Below are 22,090 nucleotides of genomic sequence, written 5' to 3' on the forward strand. Positions count from 1 at the left end.
CTAGTCTGCTTATAACTTCTTTCTTTCACAAGTACACAATAAGCACTCTAAAACATAGTTTGGGTGACTGATACCTCTTAGTTTGTTACTCTGCACTATACAGCGAATGATTGGGAGTAGTACTCTCTTGAGGAAGAACACTGATTTGTTGTCATCATTAAGCTTGATCTCTCTCAGACCTACTACGTCAGCTGCGCCATAATGGGGTGACTTCATATAGGGCAACAATATGTAGCATTGATACTTGTAATAAAAAAAGATGAAATAGTGGTTAACATGTTAGTGAAGTACTTTTCCCAATTGTTTTGATTTGCAGGTCTTTGGACAAACATTTTTACTAGGAATTTGCTGGATGGCTTATACTGGTCCTCAAATTCAAATGAATTCTGGGAACGATGGGCCAAAGATATGGTAGATATAGGTAAGGGTTTCCAAATCAATACTCGTTTTTCATCAGACCATGCTTACTATTAAGGAGAGGATTGAGGAAGTTATACTATTGCAACTGTTTGTGAATAATCTCTCACATTCTCCCTAAACCGATGCATCTTGTGTTGCATAGCTGTAGATCTTGCAGTATGATTTTCAGCTGTATCAGAATGATTTCTTTTGTTTCTATTTATTTTTCTAGTTCGTTAACCCAGGGGCATACTTCGTGTTCGTTGCAAATGTTTTTCATTTAGGATTTGCTCATTGTCTGTTAAATGACTTCTGTGACTGTAAATGAGGAGGGTGCCTTTTGCTTTTAGGCAAAAGTACAAAGAAAGTGTGTAAAAGAAAAGAACGCGTGCTTGCTTTAAACAAAACCAACTATCTCTGTGTTTAAATGGGCATGCACATATATTTTTCAGCAGACTGCAAGAAACAGGAAGGGAAGAGACACACAGGAAGACAGCAAGGACAGCTAGCCAGCAAACGTGTCTAGAAGAACAGATTGCTTATGTTTTTTTCTCACAGTTCCTTCTCTATTTCAGAAAAACATTCCCCTGAGGAGGATACCACTATCATCGAGCCTCCATCTTGTTTGTCAGGGAAGTTGTATGAAATGTTTCAGGACATTATGACCAAGCGTCCGCTACTGGGAAAGTCTCATAACTTCCTGAGAGGCTTAGAATTTCATAAGGATTATATCCATCAGAAAAAATTTATTGAATGGAAAGGTAACTGCAACAAAGAGTTAGCTGCAGTGTGCAGGTAACATCTCAGATTTTTTTTTTAGACTTTGGAAATCTCACATTTAGAGATACTTTCTCAGGGTTTGGAAATCTGCTGAGATGGAATTTGGTTTTATTTGTTTATTCAGGGTTAACAGGTTAAGATGAACTAGTCCATGGGCCACTCTTTCACCCTCTGAAGAGATCTGTAATTTGAGTCACAGCATGCTCTTCTACAGGAAATTTGTCATTCTGCATAGATTTAATAGTCAAAAGATTCAAAAAAGAATAGACTCTTTCAAGGTCACGAAACAGAGGTAACATTAGAGGCATAAACCAGCAGGTTATTGTGTGGATCAAATTAAGGAAAAGATTGGCTGCAAAAATGTGTTTGCCCATATGTGTGGTATTTCTGCCTGATGATTTATTCATCCAGGGACCTTTCTTTAACCCTTCAGAAACAGAAATGGCAAGATCCAACAAGAGAAAGTTAAAGGCACATAGGTTTTGACTGAATATATTAAACAAACATAATACCTAGACTTGATGTATAAATTGAACAGTAATTTCCTATGGCCTGTGCTCTGCAGGAGGGCGAAGTAAGCAGTCATAATATTTTTACCTAAAAAACTATGAAATGTTGTGTGAAAGGTAATGGAGCTGAGCTTTTGTGTACCACAAATCTTCCTGTAATCCCAGCATCCTCATTTATTCCATGAGCAGATATCAGCGTGGGAGGACCCCACAAGAGTCAGGCTAATCTGACTTCAGCAAGGAAACACGTGCGCTCTGCCTCTTCTGAGTCCTTCTCTTTGGCAATTTGTGTTTTGTCTCCTCTGTTTCATGCAAGTTACAACACTGTTTATGTCTGGCTGCCATTGGTACCTGAAGCTTGCTGACAATAGCAAGAGGTGTGGAGTTTTTTTGTGGATTAAGGCAGAGCCCACAGAGTGCCAAGGGCTTTCAGCATGTTCAGCAAGCAAAAAGTCCTTGTCCTAGAGTCTACTCTACGAAAACAAGTAGCATAAGAAGGGTGGGTGAGAGAAGGAAGCAAGCAAGTAGCTTAAGAGGGCGGATTAAGGATAAAATTGTCAGTCAGTAAACATTAAGAAAAAGGTCCTTACATTTACTGACTAGCAGTTCTGTAAAGGCAAATGGGTAGAAGCAGATTTCAAGGAGGATTTGAAGGAAGAGGAAAACTAAAGATGACCTCAGGGCAGATATTCTCCGAATAAAGTAAAATAAGTGGAAGGCCTGAAGTCTGGAGTGGGAAAAGGGAAAATAAAAATCTGGAGTGGGAAACAACAGTAGATGATGTATTGTTTTTTGTCTACCTGCATGAGACCAAGCTAAAACCAGAACTGGATCCATCTCTAGAACAGAGACAGGAGTAGATGCTAGCTCTGTGGGCAGAAATGGTAGCCTCATGATAGGAGAGGTCTCCAGAATATAGTTCTGGTTTAAATACTTCCCTGCAGCTCGGATTAACTGACATATTAAAACAACACTTTAAATGGCTTGTGAAAAGCCTTATGTTTGTGGTGACAAATTCGAGAACTCATAGTAGGGAATCATTGTAATACATTTATGGTAGGGTTTGTGCTTTTGAGGGAATTCCTGAGGAAGAGATTCTTCAAAGCGTCTTTTTGAGTGTGAAATGGAAGTAGAGACCCTCCCAAGGAAAAGCCTACCTCTAATTCACTTATCCAGCCATGAATAAATACTGTGCAGTTCCATCTCCATGATAAGAAAATGGGGGTACTGTAATTTCAACTAAAAATAATCACCAGGCCAATATGAACTAAAAAATACACTCTGTTTTTAATGTGAGGGACTGCATGCAAGTGTCTCTCTTTATAGCAGAATCTGTGAATTCCTATCAGCTATGAATGCTAAAATAAGCAAATAATTTTGTAAAGATCTGACACCAAGGGAATGGAAAAACTATGAGTTATTACTTCAAGATGCTGTCAAACATTCCAGGCTATGGAACAAGCTGGATTTATTCTACTCGGTTTAAATCAACGCTACAGAATGAGGCCAGGGCAGCAGAATGGCTGAAAGAAGTGAGATGCTGGAACTCACCTGCAGTATTTCTGAAATCAACATTTTTTTGAACATACCTAAGCACAGATGTTTCAAGGATTGAGGGGTCTGCTCAGGGCTTTGCCACCTCATTTTGTGAACTGGAAGAAATCTCTTAAAAAACTATTTTGATATTTAAAACCATGGCAAAAGGTTTCTTATTCTATGGGACTAGAAATGATACCAGGATAACGATAGGGGACTTGCTGTCTACAGGGTGGCTGGTGGGGTTCCTGGCAGAGAAATGAGAGTCTAGCTGTTAGAAACTGGCTTTAGATCTCAACATGCCAGCTAGGATAATCCACTTTTTGCTGTGTTTTGAGTTAATGTGAGGTTTAATTAATTCAAGCAGTATTTTAAGCTGATGGTAGGAGATGGTACATGCATGATCTGGTATTTTTTCAGCTAATATAATTTATATGAGAGGTCACTGAATGCAAGCTGAAGTCAGAGTTTTCACCCACGGATAGGAGTCTACACCAGAGAATGCAAAAGCAATAAAGAGCAATGCATAAGAGCAGTGATGTACTGCATTTGTTAGATTTGTTGGTACACTGTGAAATTATTTTTATTGTTTGCATTTTTCCCAGTTCTTAGCAGGGGAAAAAATCGGCAAAAGTCTGTATTCTGTGAAAAGTCAATCCCCAGAGCAGCTGTGAGGCCAGCGGAGTCTGTGTCTCACCTGTCCTCTGCGTGGCTGCCTCACAGCCTGCCTTTGCGAGGCCACGATTGTGGGGTCGCATTATGGAGGGAGGTGAGCCTGGTCTTGAGGGCAACCAAGGGGCTGCCCTTACTGTGTAGCAAGCCAGAATTACTGACTCCTTCTTTCCTACCAATGCACTGCTAACTATATTCAAAATGTTTTTCAGACACTGTGCTGGACTCCTTCCCTAACAATCTGACACCGCTGCAGAAATATCTTTGCCTGATAGATGTTGGCTATTTCATTAACACCAGTGGTGCAGCACTTTTCAGGCCAGAAAGGAATGTAGATGTCATTATTTCACTTGATTATGGTTTGGGGAATGTGTTCAAGGTGAGAAGATTAATGTGCTCTGTTCCTTCCAGCCCTGGTTAAACTCTTCTTGTAAGGCTGTGAGGTTTAATAGCCAAATTAATATATAATGCTCAAATTACACAGTGACCATCTACTTCAAAAATGACTAAATGATAAAGGCATAGAAGTGATCCTCACACTAGAAGGTTTAGATTCTGAGGTGAGTAATAGAGTTTGTTGGTGTTCTGAGGGAGAGGACTGTATGAGGTTGGTTGCTGTAGATTGTAGTGTATGTACCATGTTTATATAGTTTTAATCACATATTTCAGGGCTTCTGCAGGTCCACCTGGGTAGTCAGGAAAATTATTCCCCTTTGTATGTTTTTTTGTGTGGTGGGGGGCATGGGAATTGATCAACAGGACAGAATATGCAGATCCTTGCTTTATTAAAACTTTGAAGTAAGCTGCTCTTTAAGTCTTGATCATATACTCAAGAGCAAACCAGTCACCATGTCTTGGAGGAAGAAGGAAACCTCCTTGAAGACCAGAACTATAGGCTTATAGGTCTGTAGTTCTTAGGTTCCTTTCTCTGTAGTGGATTGTGGCATACGCTTTCTGGGATACCCTGGGAATGGAGGTGACAATTGATTGCTGAAGACAAGACCTTGATCCCCCTGCACTGTCCTCATGACAAATTCTAAGTGTGGTCATTTCCTCTAACTATAAAAAACTTTATAGGGTGAGAAGTGTCTTCTGACTTGTGGTGTGTGGTGGCAAAAAGTAGGGTTATTCTGTGGCTATTTTGGTCTATGCATTCATTGCAGCATAATTCTAGGGACTAAATTAAGTTGCCACGGTATTTCTATGATGCATCAGTAAACCTGATTCTTGTCTTAGATTTAGCTTTAAGGCAATGACATTCTGTATCCACAGCAATTGGAGATGACATACAAATACTGCAAGATACAAAAAATCCCTTTCCCCAAAGTGGAGCTAAGTGAAGAAGAGGAGAAGAACCCAAAGGAATGTTATGTGTTTTTGGATCCAGAGGACCCCAGAGCACCCATAGTAATTCATTTTCCCCTGGTGAATGACACCTTTAAGGAATTCAAGGAGCCTGGTAAGCTCAGTCATTTTAGTTGAATTTGGGTCATTTGTCTTTCCACAGTATTGATCTTATTTGTCTTCTCTAGCAATAATTTTATGAGAGGGCATGGCCTTTGTGTGAGTGAGACTACCTGGTCTCCTACCCCTCTCCTTACAGCTTTACCCAAAACTATATTGTGGTTCTGGGACCACAGCAAAATGTCTGTCTCTGAGGGACCATTTGGGGAAAGATATGAATAGCAGCAAAACAGGTTAAGTAAAGCTCCTTTGCTGCTATGAAATTCACCACTGAATGCTCAGAGAGCATGTATGTTAACGAATACTCCAACAAAATCACATTCAGAAACTTGGCAGACAAACAGAGGAGGTGCCCAGCAGAGGGAACTGGGCTCGTTAGGTGGAGTTGGAGATGGTCCAAATGGCAATGTGCCATCAGGTAAGGCTATTGAACAGTGTCTAGCAGGTAAAACAGGTGAGTGTTTTAGAGGCACTCTGAATGAAAGATAGATGAGAGTATGCAGAGCAAAGCAGCTGCTGCAGCTTCTCAGTGCTCCAGGCCCAAATCTGTGAGCTGTGTCGCTCACCTGCATGTCTCCCAGCAGCCAGTGATTCATTGATCAAGCTGACAGCCAGCAGCTGATGTGGGTGGTTGGGGGAGGAGGGTCCTTGGCAACTTGTTTGCATAGATTTCAAGTTTAACAGGGGAGCTTTTCATTTCCAGATGGCTGAGAGACACCTTGTGGAATGAGAATATTTATTTTTCCTGCTTTTAACTATTTACATTCTAGAACAGAGAAAGAATTGGCTTGTGAAGTGCCCATTTACAATGACACTATAGACTGTGCTTTTCTGTGCTTGAGGCAGATGCAGCTGTACATGGATGTGGACAGCACAGATAATATGGCTCTCTGAATATCAGGCGGTTCCATGAAGTAAAGCTTGGACATTTTTAGCACAACCACTTCTACTGACAGTCTGGGCCCAGCACCCTGACATCCCACTGCCAAGAAACCACTGGGTTAGACTAAAGCCTGCTGTGTGTCAAGCAAAGTTCACGTGCCACTTTCATGTGGTTCTAGTAGACATTGTAGGGGATGCCTCGGTAGTCCCTTTGTAGCCCCACTGACTGTCATCTCACAGCACATTTTTGGTTGGGGCATATTTGATTCAGACTTCAAGGAGCTAGGTAAAAAAGAAAGAAAGTATAATGGTAAACATTTGTAAAAGCATAAATATGAGGCTGCTGAGTTGTTGGTGGAGGCAATTCGGGTGTCTTGCTTTTAAGCAAAAAGATTGTCACAACCGGGATGATGGATGTTGGCAGCAGCAAGGGATTTGGCTGTGCTGAGGCTGAGAAGAGGTGCTGAAAGATGAGAGGCTGACGTGGGGAGCTCGGATCCCTCTGCACCTCCACACTGACAGCTGACCAGGAATGGCTCTTGCAAGGCGTGGTGGGGTGTAGTCTCCTGGAGGCTGTTTTTAACAGCTGGTTCTGCTAACTAGATCAGTCCCCTCCAACACCAGGCGTGTTCTGTTCCAGATTCAGCTCATGGTGGTGGCTTTTCTCTTCCTCTGCAGGGGTAAAGCGCAGTCTCTCAGAGATGGACGAAGGCAAAGTAAATCTGGAGAACAACTGCTCACCCTATTACCTCATTAGGCTAATCTACTCCCCTGAAAATTTTGACAAACTCGTGAACCTAAGTAAATACAACATCCTCAACAACAGAGACCTGCTCCTCCAGGCAATCCAGAGTGCCGTGGAACGGAAAAGAAGTGGCAGGCCTGGGAATCTCCCCAGCCACTCTGGAGCTGAATATGCATAGGCTGAGTTTTTGTACTTTTCCCCACTGAAGGCTATGACGGTCACATTACAACACACAACAATCACATTATAACATGTCACAGTCACATTACAACACATCACAGTGTTCATTATTTGCAGGAAATTGAGAAAACCTGTACATTTCTCATCTTGCCTTGTTCAAGTTCCTAGCTTTCAAAAGGGTTTTTTAACCTTCCTTCACCAAGTTTTCAGACCATAAAAGCCTCCCACTCCGGTTTTACTTGATAAGATAGGAGGGTCCTGGTTAGCAGAGACCTTCCAGGAACTTCCCAATGTTATACAAAATGGTGGTGGTGATAGTGATAGTTCTTTATATGTGCCTGTTCCCTCAATCCTGAGCCCATTATCAGTGTCTTTTGAATGATTCACTACAAACTAAGTCCTGGCCATTTGCATTCAGTAATGTCCAGATTTTCAGATGATAGGCTGAGTACTAGAATTTGCACTGAATTGGTGGGCTCAGCTCTGAAGTCAGGCCAAAGAGTCATATATACCTGTGAATAATAGCCTAACTGCAACGTGGACCATTACATTCTGTCTGGCCGATTCCCCCTGCTGATCTAGAAGTTATTCCTTTATTCCATTCCGCTGCAAGAGTCTGGCACAGAAATGCTGCTCCAGACTGTCCCAAGGGGGGCAGTTACATTTCAAGGAGAGAGGACATGAGCTGCAGAGGGCGAGTCATTCTTAGAGTTTTGGCTGGAGGAAAAATTCTGCATAAGACATGAGTGATTATATTAATTTATACGGGTAGAGCCTTTATGAATAAAAATGTCAAGAGCTTTTGATACCTGAAATTCAGGGAGGGTAGTTACCATAGACACAAGTACACTTAATTTAATAATTAATGACCAAGACATAAGCTAGTGTTCCTTATGTGTGTGAACTGAGTGTAGGATGTAAAAGAGTGTATAGTCATTGTGTTTCACACCCAGAAGATTTTTTTTCCCTTTACAGTCTTCAATTCCTAACATCATAGGCAAGGTATTTTTAATAGGTGCTACAGTAAAACAGAGCACAAATAAAAAAAAAAATATTTTTCACACATCCTTGCTGGAAGAAAATATTTGGAAAAATGATGCCTGGTTTTTATTTGCTTTGGAGTACGGTGAGAGACATTGCCTTGAACTAGGAGCTTAGAATAACTTTTATAGCCCTCCACTATATTAAAAAGATGATAGGGAAAGATGCTGAGCAATACAAAACAGAGCTCCACAGAAGTCGGAGAAGTTACCATATTTCATAGCACCGGAGGATTTGGACCTGCTTCTGGCATGTTTAATCCAAGCACAGCATATTCACGGAGATGGAGTCCTCCTAGGAAAATCGTGCACATTTCTTCTGTATTGGAAATTTACTTGATATCTAGAATAAGTTGTACTTGAAATGAAAAATTAAACAAAGAGAAGCAGGGGTCTGCCTTTTTAGCATATGCAGACAGTATCCAAGCTCAGAGGGAGAGCATTTACAAAAGTCGTTCGTTGCCTGAACCCAGTACCTACTAAATGCTGTCTTTTGCTCATAAAGGCAGTGAATAAGCTTCAGCGCTATTCCTTGTACAACGCTTATCTGTTGAGTTGAGTACCATGCAAAACCTGAGGAGTCGTAACAGCTGTGAGTGCAACTGTACAACTGAATTCAGACCATGAGAAGAAAAGAACTAATCAGATACTGGCTGCAGGAAAGAAATAAAGAGCTCTTTTGAGCTGAAAAATAAGATGGCAGCAGGGTTGTAGCTACAAGCAGGATCTGTGACCTTTGCACAGGAGCACATTGTGGCTCAGTATGCCAGGTATACAAAGCCCCTGCTTGCCTCGGCCAGGCAATGGGCGCGGGGTGGTTGGACAAGGAGTGAGTGACACCACTGACAGCGCTGCCCAGCTCCTTGCCCTCTCTGCGCTGGGGCACCTGGGGCAGGGAGCGATCGCTCACACTCAGGAACCTTGACAGCATGTACCCAGCAGCAACGCATCTCGGATGCGCAGACAAAATTGGGTTTCTTTAAATGCTCCATAAGTCGATAACTGGGGCACAATTGGTGCATGCATAGTGCTGCTAACACAAACATAAATGTACACTAAAATGTGAAAGAGACCTAAAAAAATCCTCCACACAGGCTGTTCAGGTAACTCAGAAGGTTACCTGAACAAGCTCTTTTTTTTTTTTTTTTTTAATGCTGTTTTGCATTTCAGAGCCTGAAATTATGTGAGGGCTGTATCATTGCCCATGAGAGGAGTGGTGGGGGGTTTTTCTCTTTTTTTTTTTTTTTTTTTTTTTTTGTAGCACAAAGCTGAAGGATTACGTTGCTGGCCTGAGTGTGTGTGGCAGGAGGCCCTGGAGGGTGTCTGTGAGGGCAAAGACTGAGGACTCTGCAGTGTGGTGGGACGTGGACCTGGCACACTTGCCCACACAGCCAGTCAGGATGTGGTAGCTGGCACATGCTGTCTCCCTGACCACAGCTGGGCTGTGTTTCAGCGCACGCTAATTTAGACAGCCTGAAAACCACAAAACTACAGAGCATCCTTACAGCAACATGCAGCTGGTCAGTGACCTGTGCTTGGGTCTGCTCCTTTGTCCTGTTCTTTCTAGTGCACATGGAGTCTAAGGGAACGGACCACTGAGATGCTGTGTGTTTGTTCCTCAAATGCTGTGTGTTTGTTCCCCATCCCCAGTCTTGCCTGGCCTTGTGCCACATGCTGTCAAATGTCTGCTTGACCAGAGCACATGAAAACCAGAGCAGGCACAACGAGGAGAATGCCTATCTGCATCTCGCCATGAAAAAGCATGTGACTTGCTTATAAACAGGTCCGTGCTGTTCTGGAGTTATGTTTGTTTAACCGCTCAAGATGAGTTCATGCGTGCAACATGCTCATCCAAAAATGCACCCCAGATCACTGCTCTCAGATGAACATTCAGCTGGTAAACCCCCAGAAATACAGAGCTTGCTCTCAGCTGCCAAACACAAAGGAAACAAAAGTTTATTCTTATAACTGTTAGCTACTCTTTATAGAAATTGCTTATGTCTTTTAACTGTTTAATAATATATTCATTAAAAATACAATATTGCAAAAGAGCGCCAGACCCACGGAAGTCCTTATGCACTTAAAGACATGACTGGATTCTTCTCAGTTGCTTTAGCGCCACTTACGCTAGGTGCCTCTGCTGAGCGTTTTGTAGGGCATTTAATGGCTTCAAGATTGGTTAGAAAAATCAGAGAGAAGATGTTCTGGCTTACAAAGGCATTGAGAGGCTGGAAAAAAGTGGAAATCTCTACCTCCTGTGGCAAATAAACCCTCAAATGGAATGGCACAGGCCAGGGTAGGAACACAGCTGCACTGAGCCGCAGCCAAGACACAGCACTATTTCGCTCTTGGTGTTTTGATTTAAATGGGGACAGAAGTCTGCCTTTCATTGAACTTTACTGTTATTAGTTAAATGTTGAGCTTCAATAGCCTAAGTCAGTTAAAGAAAAGTTTTCTTTTGGTAAAAACAGCTAAAAGTTATCAACTCTAAATGAAAACGCATCACTTTTCCATTACTTTCATCTGCTGTATTTTTTGTGACTGGAAACAGCTCCAGCAGAGGTACAGCAGCTGAGAGAGCCAGACAGGCCAAAAAAAGATGATGATTAGATCACCTTGTTGGCTGCAAATGGCTGATCTGAATCAGTCAGAACAGAAATGTAAACTCTAGATGTTGCATGCACATAAAAAAATACGTACATAAACCTGGTACTATGCTCCAGCTCTCCCACTGGAAAGTTAGTTAAGAGAAAGAAGACTGCAGCAAAGACCAGTAAACATGCTTCAGAAACGCTAAAAAAGGACCAAGCCTCAAGTTCTTGCTGGAACAGTTAAGGAATTGAAGCTTTAGCTTTCACTTTGCATGGAAGAAACCTACCCACTGTACTGTCCTGGGTGCATTTTTTACCCCTGCTTGCACTAGGTTACTCAGAAACAGACATAAACAGGGAAAAATATATCAACAAGACACTATTCCTCATGATTACAGCGTACCTTGGCAAGTGGAGTGTAAAATCCAGCAAGCCCCGTGCTACAGGTTTCACACCTTCATTAGCCTCAGGAGCTTGGGCTAAGCCCAGTGCAGCAGGACTTGAATCTGTCTTTCAGGTGAATGGTCTCATCAGCACACCATTTTGAGGCACACTGAGATTCTCCCTCTCAGATCAACCGTGCTTTATACTGACAGGTTAAACACTATTTCAGACTCAGAGAGCTGAAACTTGCTCTCCAGCCATGGCAGTGTTTAGTCTCCGGTCAAAAATCCATGCCCGGTTTCAACTGCGGGCTTGCCACCTTCCTGTATTATTTATTATACCTCTTAGCCATAAGAATTTAAAGTACATGAAGATGAGACTTGCAGCTGAATCATCTTATTGTATATCCAGGCTGAGGCACAGAAAAAGAAAACACAAAGCCATCAGCTGCGCCAGAGGCTTTTCTTCCAAGCTTGGACATTTCCCCGGAGGAGCACCAGCAGTCACGCCTCTGCTCTGGGGAGGAGCTAGGTTTCTAAACACCACACTGGTTGGTAAGTTCTCCCGTCTTGAAGAGAAAGGAGGGATTTACTGTCCACAGCTGGTAAAAATTTCCAGGTACAGCATGCCACTAACGCACCCTTCAGATAGGGCCTTATAATAGACAAATGACCTTAGCAGCCCTGGCAAGCTGTTTTTGTGGTGGCAAATATTCATTTGAGGTCCAAAACCTCCTCCTTCCAAAACAACCAAACCTGTCTAACACAGTGTATAAGCAGTTGATCATGTTAAATTCTCACTATCAGCTTGTTTAATGGGTTTGGTGCTGTGCTCCAGTACTGGTGCTAGTCCGCCCCAGCACTGACCTGCACAAAATGGAGTCCTCCACACAGAGGCCTTTGGGATCCTGGCTGGGCCCGGGCAGGAATTAGGGCACCAGGGTGGTCAGCAGAGCCTGCTGCTGTAGTCACCCAGCTTCCCTATGCATTTAGAGGTGTTCTGGGGAGAAATGTGATAGTTATTAACTTTGAAGTAGATTCAGTAGGGTTTTAGTTTGGGTTATGGGGGCAGTGCTTGCTTGGCACCTCTGTGAGTTCTTCATTTCACTTCCTCAGAGTCTTTGAAAGAACCGAGCCTGTATCTCTTGGATTTCCTCCACCCTGGCACTACACTGCCTCACTTCCAACCCATGTGGCACGCCCAAAACCAAAGTTACCATTAATTGTGCTTTTTGTGAGAGCGCAGGACTGGAATCGGCCTACATTTACCTGACTGAAATGCGCAATTCATATTTAAGCCACGGCACACCTATACTGCACCATATTCAAAATATTCAAAGACTTTTTTTTTTTTTTTTAACTAAAGCCTTAGAACTATTTAAAGTCCAATACCAGAGGAGAGAAGGCAAGAGTCATCCCTCACAGAAATGTCATACAACTTCTTACAGTCCTGCAGTGGAAGAATTCAGTTACCATCCTATGCGACCCATTCTCTTAATGGGTCCATTTACTCTAGTACGCCCATATACTCTAGTCAAGGCCACAAGATACTTTGGGCAAGGGTTTTAGCTTTTTGTTTCAAGCATTCACTACTAAGTAATTGGTATGAGTAATAAAAGTAGCATAAAACCGTAATTTCATGCAGTGATAACCCACTAACCTGTATATGTTTGTGGAATGCCAAATCCAGGCAGAACTCTGAACAAGCCAGGCGAATATGGAAGCAGCAGTTTTAGTAATGGCAATGACATTGTCAAAAGAAAATATAGAAATAATCCACATTCATGGGATACCAACCAGTTCCTGATGGCAAAGGAGGAAAAAGGAGAGAGGTATCAAAGGACAGAGCACAATCAGGTTAAGATTAGCAAGCCAAACTGATCTTCGTGCCTCAGATAACTACATGACATTTTTTCAGTTTGTTCCTAGCCCGTTCCTGGCAGTCAGCACTGACGGAAGACATATGGTCACAACAACACGGGTAATTTTATCTTCAATGCTCAGAATGAGCACACTGCCCCCTTCTTTCCAGTGCGTCTGGAGGGAGGTCCTCCTACTGCTGACGTACATCATGGTGTGTATCTCCTCTCACCCTCTATAGGGCATCTGCCGGGAAAGCTTCTCTGGGATAAACAATGTTGAAATGTCTCACGCGCATCTCAGTTTAAGAGCCACTGTTATGGTTGGCAGTTACTAGAGGCTTATTGAGCAACAGCAGCTTATGCCTTGTGGGAAGCAATGGCTTTGCCTCCTAAGCTGCCTCCTCAGTGCACCTCGCAGTGCCAGGACTTAAGTGATCAAGTAAGGACACGGGACTTGAAATGCAGGTTTATAGGGAGGAGGAAACAAGAGCTGTGCAGAGGCAGATGGAGTCCTCATTTGGGATCACATGGCACAAGAGGCTTCTGCTTTGGGAAGCCAGAATGAGTAAAAGTACGAGGACTGAGCAATCCAGCCAGTAAAATCAGCAGGCCACTGCATTTGTCCTACTAGGAAAAACATTGAGAGAGCTACACTACACTATAAAATGCTTTAAGATTGCTCCTGTAATTACTAGTGAGCTCCAGCTTATCCGTGGGTGTGGATAGCAGGAAAACCAAACCCTGCCTATTCTTCATTTAATATTTGCAATAATGCAATAAATGCTTACATATAATAATGACAGGCTTCCCATATTATGATCTGCCTTTTTCAAGTCCTCTCCTCCCATCCCTCTGGCAAAAAACAAAAGCGATGCTTACCCCTTTATTTGACCATTATAGTGGTAAATGCAACACCTTTGAAACAGCTGCAGAAACTAACTTTGAAAATGTTGATTATTTATAGCTTAGCAAAATAGTTTGGCAAAATATGCCGCTCTCTTATTAAAGTCATGCTTGCTAACCACCACAATTACAGCCCACCCAGATATGATGATCATTTCCATTTTTAACTGTTGAAAATCATTTACACTGGCATAGCATAAAATGCACTGGTATACCGGCAGGTGCAGAAAGAGAGGTTTACGCTCAATAATTTAATCCCATGGCACTTTGCATTTCTAACAGGTGAATCACTTTCAAAAGGCTGAATGTCTTCCCTGTAAGATTCTGGCAAACCCTGAAAAGTTCATTTCGTTAGGAAATGACTGCTCTCTCATTTGTCTGCTTCCTGGGAGTGACACGCAGGTGGCTGCCAAGGGATTTTCTTGGCTCACAGAGTGAGGCTAATGAGGCTCACAGAGTTCAGCTGCTGAGATTTTGCAGTGCCAGTCAGAACGGAATCTGTCCTAACTGTGCACAGCCAATTCAATGGGTTCTTTACATCAGCACCCTAAGGCAAAAAACAGGGCATTAAACCATTGTAAGATGAGACAAAGCATTAAGTGCAATTATCTTTCATCTATGGAGATTGGGAATCATTCTTAGTCAGATCTCATCTAAGACCCCAGTAATGCAATTTGGCGTGACTGATGCAGTTTGCCGTGACTGAAGATCCTTGGGAGAGAGGCACAGACTTGACAGCATCTAATTCCTCTCATTTGTCAATATCAAGCGCCAACAATTTAAAGACTGAAGTCTTCTACAGACCTGCAGCAATGGACACCTGAATTGCCATAGCGCAATTTCAGAAAATGGTGACGTCTTGTCTGAAAATTGTTTCCATTGTGGTTGAAGATCATTTCCCCTCCTTCCCCACCTCCCCAGATATGCTTTTGACTTGTCATCCTGTATCCAACACCACAAAGCATTTTTAAAGGAAAGAGATTATTTTATCCGGAAAATACCCTCAGGTTATGCTCTTATTTTACACTAAAAACTTTTTGAAGCTTTTTTTTTTTTTTTTTAAATTTCTCTACTGTTCCATCAAGTTCTATGTCTTGTTTAGCTGGGATCAGTGTACAAGTGTGGGTCCTTGCCTTTACACCCTGGTCCTCAGTTTTAGGCACTGAAAAGGAAATAGCAAAACAGCTTTGCTGTTGGGATGGGGCGCTTGGACTATGAGCATCTCCTCACACAAGTGTGTGTGTTTACGCATCTGTCTGTCAAGATGGTTCTGTCTCATCCCCTGTAGGACAAGATTCAGTTCACTGCACCTATCCACTTAATCCAGCAATTTCCTAGCATTAGTTTTCATTCTGTTTTGGTCCAGTTCCTTATCTTTGCTTTGACTGCCAGGCACTATGATGACCTTCCCTTAGGGCTAACAGCCTGTCCAACAGGAAAATGAAAGGGGAGAGTCACAGTAGCTGTATGAAGGCTCAGAGTGCTCTTCGTTACTTAAATTCCAATTTCTTATTTGACATATGACAAGGAAGCAAAGAGCGTTAGTGACAGGAGATGGCATCCAGTGTGGGACAGAGGCGCTTGTCTGATGGCCAGAGTTTCTGTCCTGGGAGGTTTGTTGCTCAGACAAAGCACAGATTTGTGATGTTGCAGAAATTCCTAAAGTTCTGTAGCTATGTTTTGCTTAGAAATCAATGACATCACAGCAGTTCTGTGTGGGTCCATTAGTGTGACAAATGGGTGGGAAAACCTAGCGACAAATGGTGAATAATATGGAAAATGCTGAAGCATTTCATATCTATTTATTTATTTATTTATGATGATGCCAGTCACTCTCAATCACCCTCACCACAAACTTCGGTAAGATGCAGTAAGTCCTCCTGGACTTCATTCCAAGGACATGGAAGAGAAGGCGGCAATTGGGCACACTCAGAGCAGCTTTCCTAAGGGGACAGCTAGGTGTAATATACTCAGCTTTTAGTAAGGCTTTTCCCCTGTCTCTTTGAGCATTCTCATTTGGAAACCTTCGATTTCTTGTGGGATGAACACACTGTTAGGTGGGTTAAAAACTGGCTGAGCTGCCTTCTACAGTGTCAACAATTAATAGCTCAACTTCTAGACATTTGCTGGTTACAAATGGAGTAGCCTGGGGTCAATACTGACTAACGTTGTTCTACAAATTCATCAGTGATGGGCACAATGTAAGTGCACATCCTCAGTACACTTGTGGACAATACTAAAAGACCCAGGGAGTGGTGAACATGACAAATGGCAGATCTTCAACCCAGAAGGACTTTCAGAAAACTTGAGGACTGAACCAACAGAAATCTCATGCAGTTGAACAAAGAGAATTGCAAAACAGGTGCAGAATGTGCCCCTGACCTGATCTAGTGTTCACGATCGATCAGCTTTGACTAAGACATTGCACTACGGACCTCCAGAGGTCCTGTCCCACTGACACTTCTTTTAGCCCAGGGAGGAGCGTCTTTCCAAAGCATTATACTACTTGCTAAAAAGAACAGACTTGCTGATGTGGTCACCTGGCTTTATGACACTACTGCTGCAGCTGTGCTATGCTGGGACTTAACTGCATGCACAGTGGGAATAAACATTTGGTAATTTGCATACATCTGACATACTGTTCACTTGCAAGAATTTAAGAAGAGTAAAAAAGGCCAATAATGTAATGAGAACAAGGTAAGACTTCATACATATAATGTACTATGGCACGATTTTGTCCTTCACCCACATTTCCCCAATAGACTACCTTATACGCTTCCTACTCAATCCAGCTTCCCAGTGGTAAATGTAAAATTAACGTTGTTTTTGGTCTTTTTTGAGAGCAGTGGCTGGGGGCTCTAGACTTCCTCCTTGCTATCCCTCCTTTTCCACTCCTTTCATAAGGAAAGGCTGATTGTTCATGCATGATTTTAGTTTGATGAGTAACTACAGAATTATTTTCTAATAATTTAATTTAATTCCCTAAATATTAAAAATATTTAGGGAATAGTTATGGTTGGTACTGGAAAATGAAAGATTGTGGAGACTACAAAACACTGTAAGAATTATATAAAAAAGCGTTCCCTTTAAGACTTCTGCTTCTGTGATGTACAGACCATAAAAACAGCTTAAATCTTTTCCATTGGTATCTCCAAAGCTACCTGCAGGTGGCTGCTGTTCATGCACAGCTTGCACCTCGTGCTCTGCTTGGGGCTCCCCATTGCCTTCTTGCAGAGTCACTTTGTGTGAGCTGTCTGACTTAAACCTCCCTCTGCTTTTCCGTTAGGTAGCTTGGAGAAGGTTTCACTTAGGTGACATGGTAAGTGACAGAGTTGTTGTATCCACAAAAGTATACCAGATGCGGCTGTGTTTAATTATGTTTAATAGCTTGACCAGATTTAATACATAATTAAAGTAAGTTCCAAGGGTAGTGATTAAATTAAAACTTATGAATACATTTCCAGAAGTTACGATATAATGGTGAAGGGTCTGGTATTCATTGAGGCAAATGTCATTTTTCTCTTCCAGGTTCTCATAAAGTTGGAGGCAGCTTTGTTTTATTACCACTTTGTTCTAGGCTCAGGGTGGTTGTGGAGGCTTGTGTCACTGCAGTTCCATCTTCCTTCAAATCTCCGAAAAATTCTGCAGACTCTTTTTCCCGTTTGATTTTGAAAGAAGGTGTTCTCCTATGAACAACAAATATCACCAGAAAATCAGGGACAATCTGTATGAGTTTAAGTCTGTGAATATCTTAAGAACTTGTTAGGCACTTATCTCAGCAGCCAAAATCAACCTGGCAGAGGGACCAAGGTTTAACATTATAGCCTGGAAGATTTTTACCGACTCCAAATGCGACAGAAACTGATTTATACTACAGGCCAAATTTCCTAATTTGGCTGTCACTGTGTTTTCAGTGCCTGTGTTTGGATTCTCAAAAAGGCCTCTGAGGAAAGTATTCAAACAGTGTAACTTTAGGCAACTGATTTGGTTCCTTAATGTAGGAGTCTGGGTTTCTTTCAGACCCTGCTGGAGAGAATATTCAGAGGAGAAATCCAAGGCACCTCTTTCAGGTTCTTGCTCTGATTCCCTCATCTATTGGAACAAGTTTCTCTCCACGGAGCATATATGTAATGTAATCTTCAGATCAGACACTCCATTTCAGTAACTTTGGTGCCTTCAGTAAGTGATAAAAAAAAATTCCTCTGGGTTTCCCAATTTTAAGTTGTCAATCACAGACAGGATACAGCTGACTTTACTGAAGGCCAGTTTTGAAAACTGGCTGTAGCACATCATAAATGACAAAAATGAATTGAGGCAGGGTCATACTCAAGAACACTTTATTCTACTGGGCTAATGACAGAGGAACATGACTTTTTGAACACGGGGTACTCTCTCCTCTATAGGCTACCTAAGTACAAACAGCAATGATGTCTGTTCAGCCTTTCAGCACAGAGCCCCTACCTCAGGAGTGCACTTCTGCTGGTTAGGCTTTCAGCAAAGTCTCTGTCTGGAAGGTTCCACAGTCTTGTCTGGGAGGTCTCTGTGCTTGGAGCAAAAGGCCTTACCATCACTGTGGAGTCTGGTCTGTTTCTGTGTCCTACACAGTCAAATAACAGAGATAAAAACATTTCAAAGTAGTGTTAGAGGCAGAGTTTTGGGTCCATAACTATTTCTGGGTCCATACCAGTTATCTCCAAAAACCATTCCAATTGTGGTGACCTGGCTTCCTTTACACTATGCCATTGCCTAGTGAGGTGTCCAGAAAAAGAGCTAGCTTCAGAGGAAAAGCTTTGATCAAGATCCAAAGCATCCTTTGTTTAAAGGATGGATGGAGGTGTTGGGCAATACCCCGCTCTGGGAATAACCTGACGCTGGCTGCAGTACAGCTGACAGGCTGCTTTGCAAGACACCCTGGGCATTCTCCAAGTCATCCACCAAGTCATTGCATCGCAAGGTGGCAGTTGACTTGTGTCCTGCTGTCTAACAGAGGCAAAACGTAAGGCTCAAAATGCCCCACATTAAGGACACCTTCTCATTCTCTTTCTCTCACCATCACTTGCTAAAAACATGGTTCAATCTTGAGGACAATGAGAACGTACCTATATTATTCTGTAGTGACTGCAGCCAGTTTTCCATCAGCATCTGAGAAGGTGCTGCAACGTAATACTCTGCCCCATCTCTCAGCCTGTAAAAAAGGATAGGAGAAGGGATGTTCTAGTTAGTCCTGCCTTTGACCTTCTGTCCTTGTGACTGAGGCAAGCATTGTAAGACACAGCATTGATGTCTTCTAGCAACATACATTGTTAGGTGACTGTAGACAGATGTAACTAGACAGGATAGCTGTGTAGATTTTTATTGGTGCACATCTCCATAAGACTTACCGTAACATGAAGGTGTTCTCTTTCCTGATGTAATTTGTCAGCCTCTCACATTTGGCACCAGCAATGCTGAGGGACTGGAGCGCTGATATATTCTGAAGGAGGATGAAATCATAACAAAATATGTTCTGTGTCTTTTATCCTATGATTCAACTCTATACCAACTCGCATGCTGACTACAGACCCTACTATCTTTTCCTGCTTCTAACTTCATGGTCAGGCTTGCTGAATAGGAAGAACCACAGAGGAACAATGGACTATTGCTTTATATCTTGAAGGCAGATACTTGAATGAGATACTTCATTGAAAGAATGTTTGAAAACTTCTGAAAGCTTATTATTCAGTCTTGTTGTTGATATCCATTGAACAATTGTAGGATTTGACCCCACTAACATTTTAAAGAGAACTGGTTACCCCTACTCTCAAAATGGAGTAAATGTAACGCACACTTTATTAGAAAGATTCAAAAAAATAAATTACCTTAGATGCTTCTTCTTCATCATTATAGAAATCAAGCTTTAGTCCATCAAGTTTTGCATAGAAGGATTTCCAAGACCTTGAGCCTGGCTACAAGAACAAAAATGATAAAACCCAATGATTAGCTATATATTTAATTGCAGTAGTGAAATCTTTTGTGTGAAACTTTCACAGTAGGCCAGGAGGTGCCCAGATTATGATCACAGAAGCTCTCTTAGTCACGATTATCTCCTAGAAAAATGAAGTCTGTTGTAGTTTCTGGTGTGAGTGATTCAGTAAGGGGCTCTTTGTGAGTCAGGACTGAACAAATGATGTAACATGGTGCAAGCATGCTCTACACCATGCTGTGGCCAGCAATAACTTAGAGGAAGTGCTATCAAAGCTGTTTCTATTACTGGCCGCTAAAAGCTCCACTTCTTTCTTCCAGGTGGAACCAGTCCATGCCTGCTGGTCACTGTCTAGTTTTGGTAAGTGTGTGGTTTCACTCTGACATGGTTACCAAATTTTTCTTCATCTCCTAAACTATCCCCTGTGGAATGCTACTGAACACTGTGCAAAAGCAACTATTTCCTACCCCACCTGTGTACCAGTGTCACGTCGGTCTAGTGTCTTGAGACTTTTTGGGATTAAAGATCTATTACTCATGTATATTCTTAGTTTGTTTTGCCAGTAAATCAAGTTGACTAATTTGGTGATTCAGAGGAAATAAAAGAAAACATGCTGAGGAAGATATGTCATGGTTTTCAGATAAGGTGGAAGTTCAGTATCACAGCAGACTAAATTCAGCGCATCCAAAGGGTCAGAATAACAAAATTTCTCTTTCAGATGATGTAATCCATACCAGCTTCAATTTTTCAAAAAGGCCTTTCAAGTTTAAGGCTTCCTAGGAAATATTCTATAGGACAAACAATCCAAGACAACCCGCTTACATGTAATACTTCAGCAAACATTCAGATGTCTATAGGCTGGTGTTGAATATTAGAAAAATTCCTGTCCTGTTATGACCATTTTCTTACTGACCTGGTATTTTTACCCCAGGATAAGAATTCAGATTTCAGTCTCATTCAACCCTGGGTTAAACAAAGCATGTCTTCCAAAGGTGAGCCTTAATTCTCTTCTAGTACAGTTAGAAGTTTCAACCACTGAAAGCATGGGAGTGGGGACTTCCTTTGCCAACAAACCTTCCTTTGCCAAGGGTTTTGGAACTTGTTGAAGGGTGACATAATTAACATGTTTGTACAGCCAAAGTTCTGGTTTATAAATCCATCACATGTAGACAGACCCTGTTCCGTATGATTCTTATGACAGGCAAAAAATTCATTCTCTCTTTCTGTTAAGGACTTTGTTAGGTACTGCTGAAGTCACTGATCAGTCCACTGCTGAAGTGGACACTTCTTTAGTAGTAACTGAATTAAACCTGCAGTCCTGCTCTCCTCTTCAGCATGGGTTTATCCTGAAGAAGTCTGATCAGATCTGGACTGTAACTCAAGCAAAGGTGAATTAACCCAGAGTGAGGGCATTGTTTCTACCTGTTGTCTTCCTGGAAGAAGCTGGTCTCTCTTTTCTAGGAATCCCTCCATGTGCTGGAGACTTGTAGAAACCTGAGACACACAAGAACATTGCTGTTAAACATTTAAAAAGCCCTTAAACATGTTAACAACTTTTGAAGCTCTTTCTAGGTAAATTCCACACTGAGAAACTGAACTGTAGTGCCTCTAGCCTTAATGTTTGTGGCCTAGCTAGAAATCCTCTCTAGTTTGCAGTCACATCTCTGACTTAGTACCTAAATGAAGAGAATTCATGTCCCTCTTAAACAATTTACTCTGCATATGGAATTTACTCTATCACAGTGTATTAATTAAAGGTTCCTCTTGAAATCCAATCACTCACTCACCTTGAACACTATTCCATTTGGAGGTGTAAATTAGTATTATTATTATTCAGAATAAAGGGTATTTTCATATTGTTTACAAGGGACAGATACGACATTCTTACAATACAACTGCTCTATTTGCCATCCAAATGTTATGTGATCAAGAGCCATTCAAGGGTTTGACTGTGATAGCATGATTTAAAAAAAGCCATTACAGAAAAGTAAATTTTCTTACCTTTGAATATTATTTGTATATTATTAAACACAATTTACAACTTAAATTGCCAAAGTATTCATTATACCCCTGCAATAATGCTGAGTTACCCCAGTGCATAGTGTTGTACTGGTACGCTCAGGTATGTGACACATTTTTTTAAAGGGAAATTTTTACTTGTCTATGAGCTAACAGTGCATTT

The 22,090-nt window shown here is 41.8% G+C and overlaps 2 protein-coding genes across 10 annotated transcripts in view; one reads left to right on the forward strand and one right to left on the reverse strand.

Moving 5' to 3' along the window:
• The window catches only part of PLA2G4B (phospholipase A2 group IVB), a 52,117-nt gene extending 41,859 nt beyond the window's left edge, over positions 1-10,258 (forward strand). For 8 of the 9 annotated variants that reach the window (XM_040557452.1, XM_040557451.1, XM_040557455.1 and 5 more), the window contains 5 exons: positions 317-421; positions 975-1,160; positions 4,109-4,275; positions 5,169-5,355; positions 6,921-10,258. In XM_040557452.1, the coding sequence (XP_040413386.1) occupies positions 317-421; positions 975-1,160; positions 4,109-4,275; positions 5,169-5,355; positions 6,921-7,165 (890 nt within the window). In that variant the 3' untranslated portion in view covers positions 7,166-10,258. Of the gene's footprint in view, positions 1-316; positions 422-974; positions 1,161-3,829; positions 3,994-4,108; positions 4,276-5,168; positions 5,356-6,920 lie in introns of those variants that run through there. The other variant, XR_005820039.1, reaches the window with a different exon arrangement.
• A 7,053-nt stretch (positions 10,259-17,311) lies between these two features.
• Positions 17,312-22,090, reverse strand: part of SPTBN5 (spectrin beta, non-erythrocytic 5) — a 99,393-nt gene continuing 94,614 nt past the window's right edge. The window contains exons 65-70 of the mRNA XM_040558009.1: positions 21,331-21,402; positions 19,805-19,891; positions 19,328-19,419; positions 19,046-19,131; positions 18,408-18,543; positions 17,312-17,632 (exon numbers count right to left, since the gene is read on the reverse strand). Of these exons, the coding sequence (XP_040413943.1) occupies positions 17,479-17,632; positions 18,408-18,543; positions 19,046-19,131; positions 19,328-19,419; positions 19,805-19,891; positions 21,331-21,402 (627 nt within the window). The 3' untranslated portion in view covers positions 17,312-17,478. The remainder of the gene's footprint in view (positions 17,633-18,407; positions 18,544-19,045; positions 19,132-19,327; positions 19,420-19,804; positions 19,892-21,330; positions 21,403-22,090) is intronic.

Source organism: Cygnus olor, chromosome 5, assembly GCF_009769625.2.
Source record: "Cygnus olor isolate bCygOlo1 chromosome 5, bCygOlo1.pri.v2, whole genome shotgun sequence".
NCBI lineage: Eukaryota > Metazoa > Chordata > Aves > Anseriformes > Anatidae > Cygnus > Cygnus olor.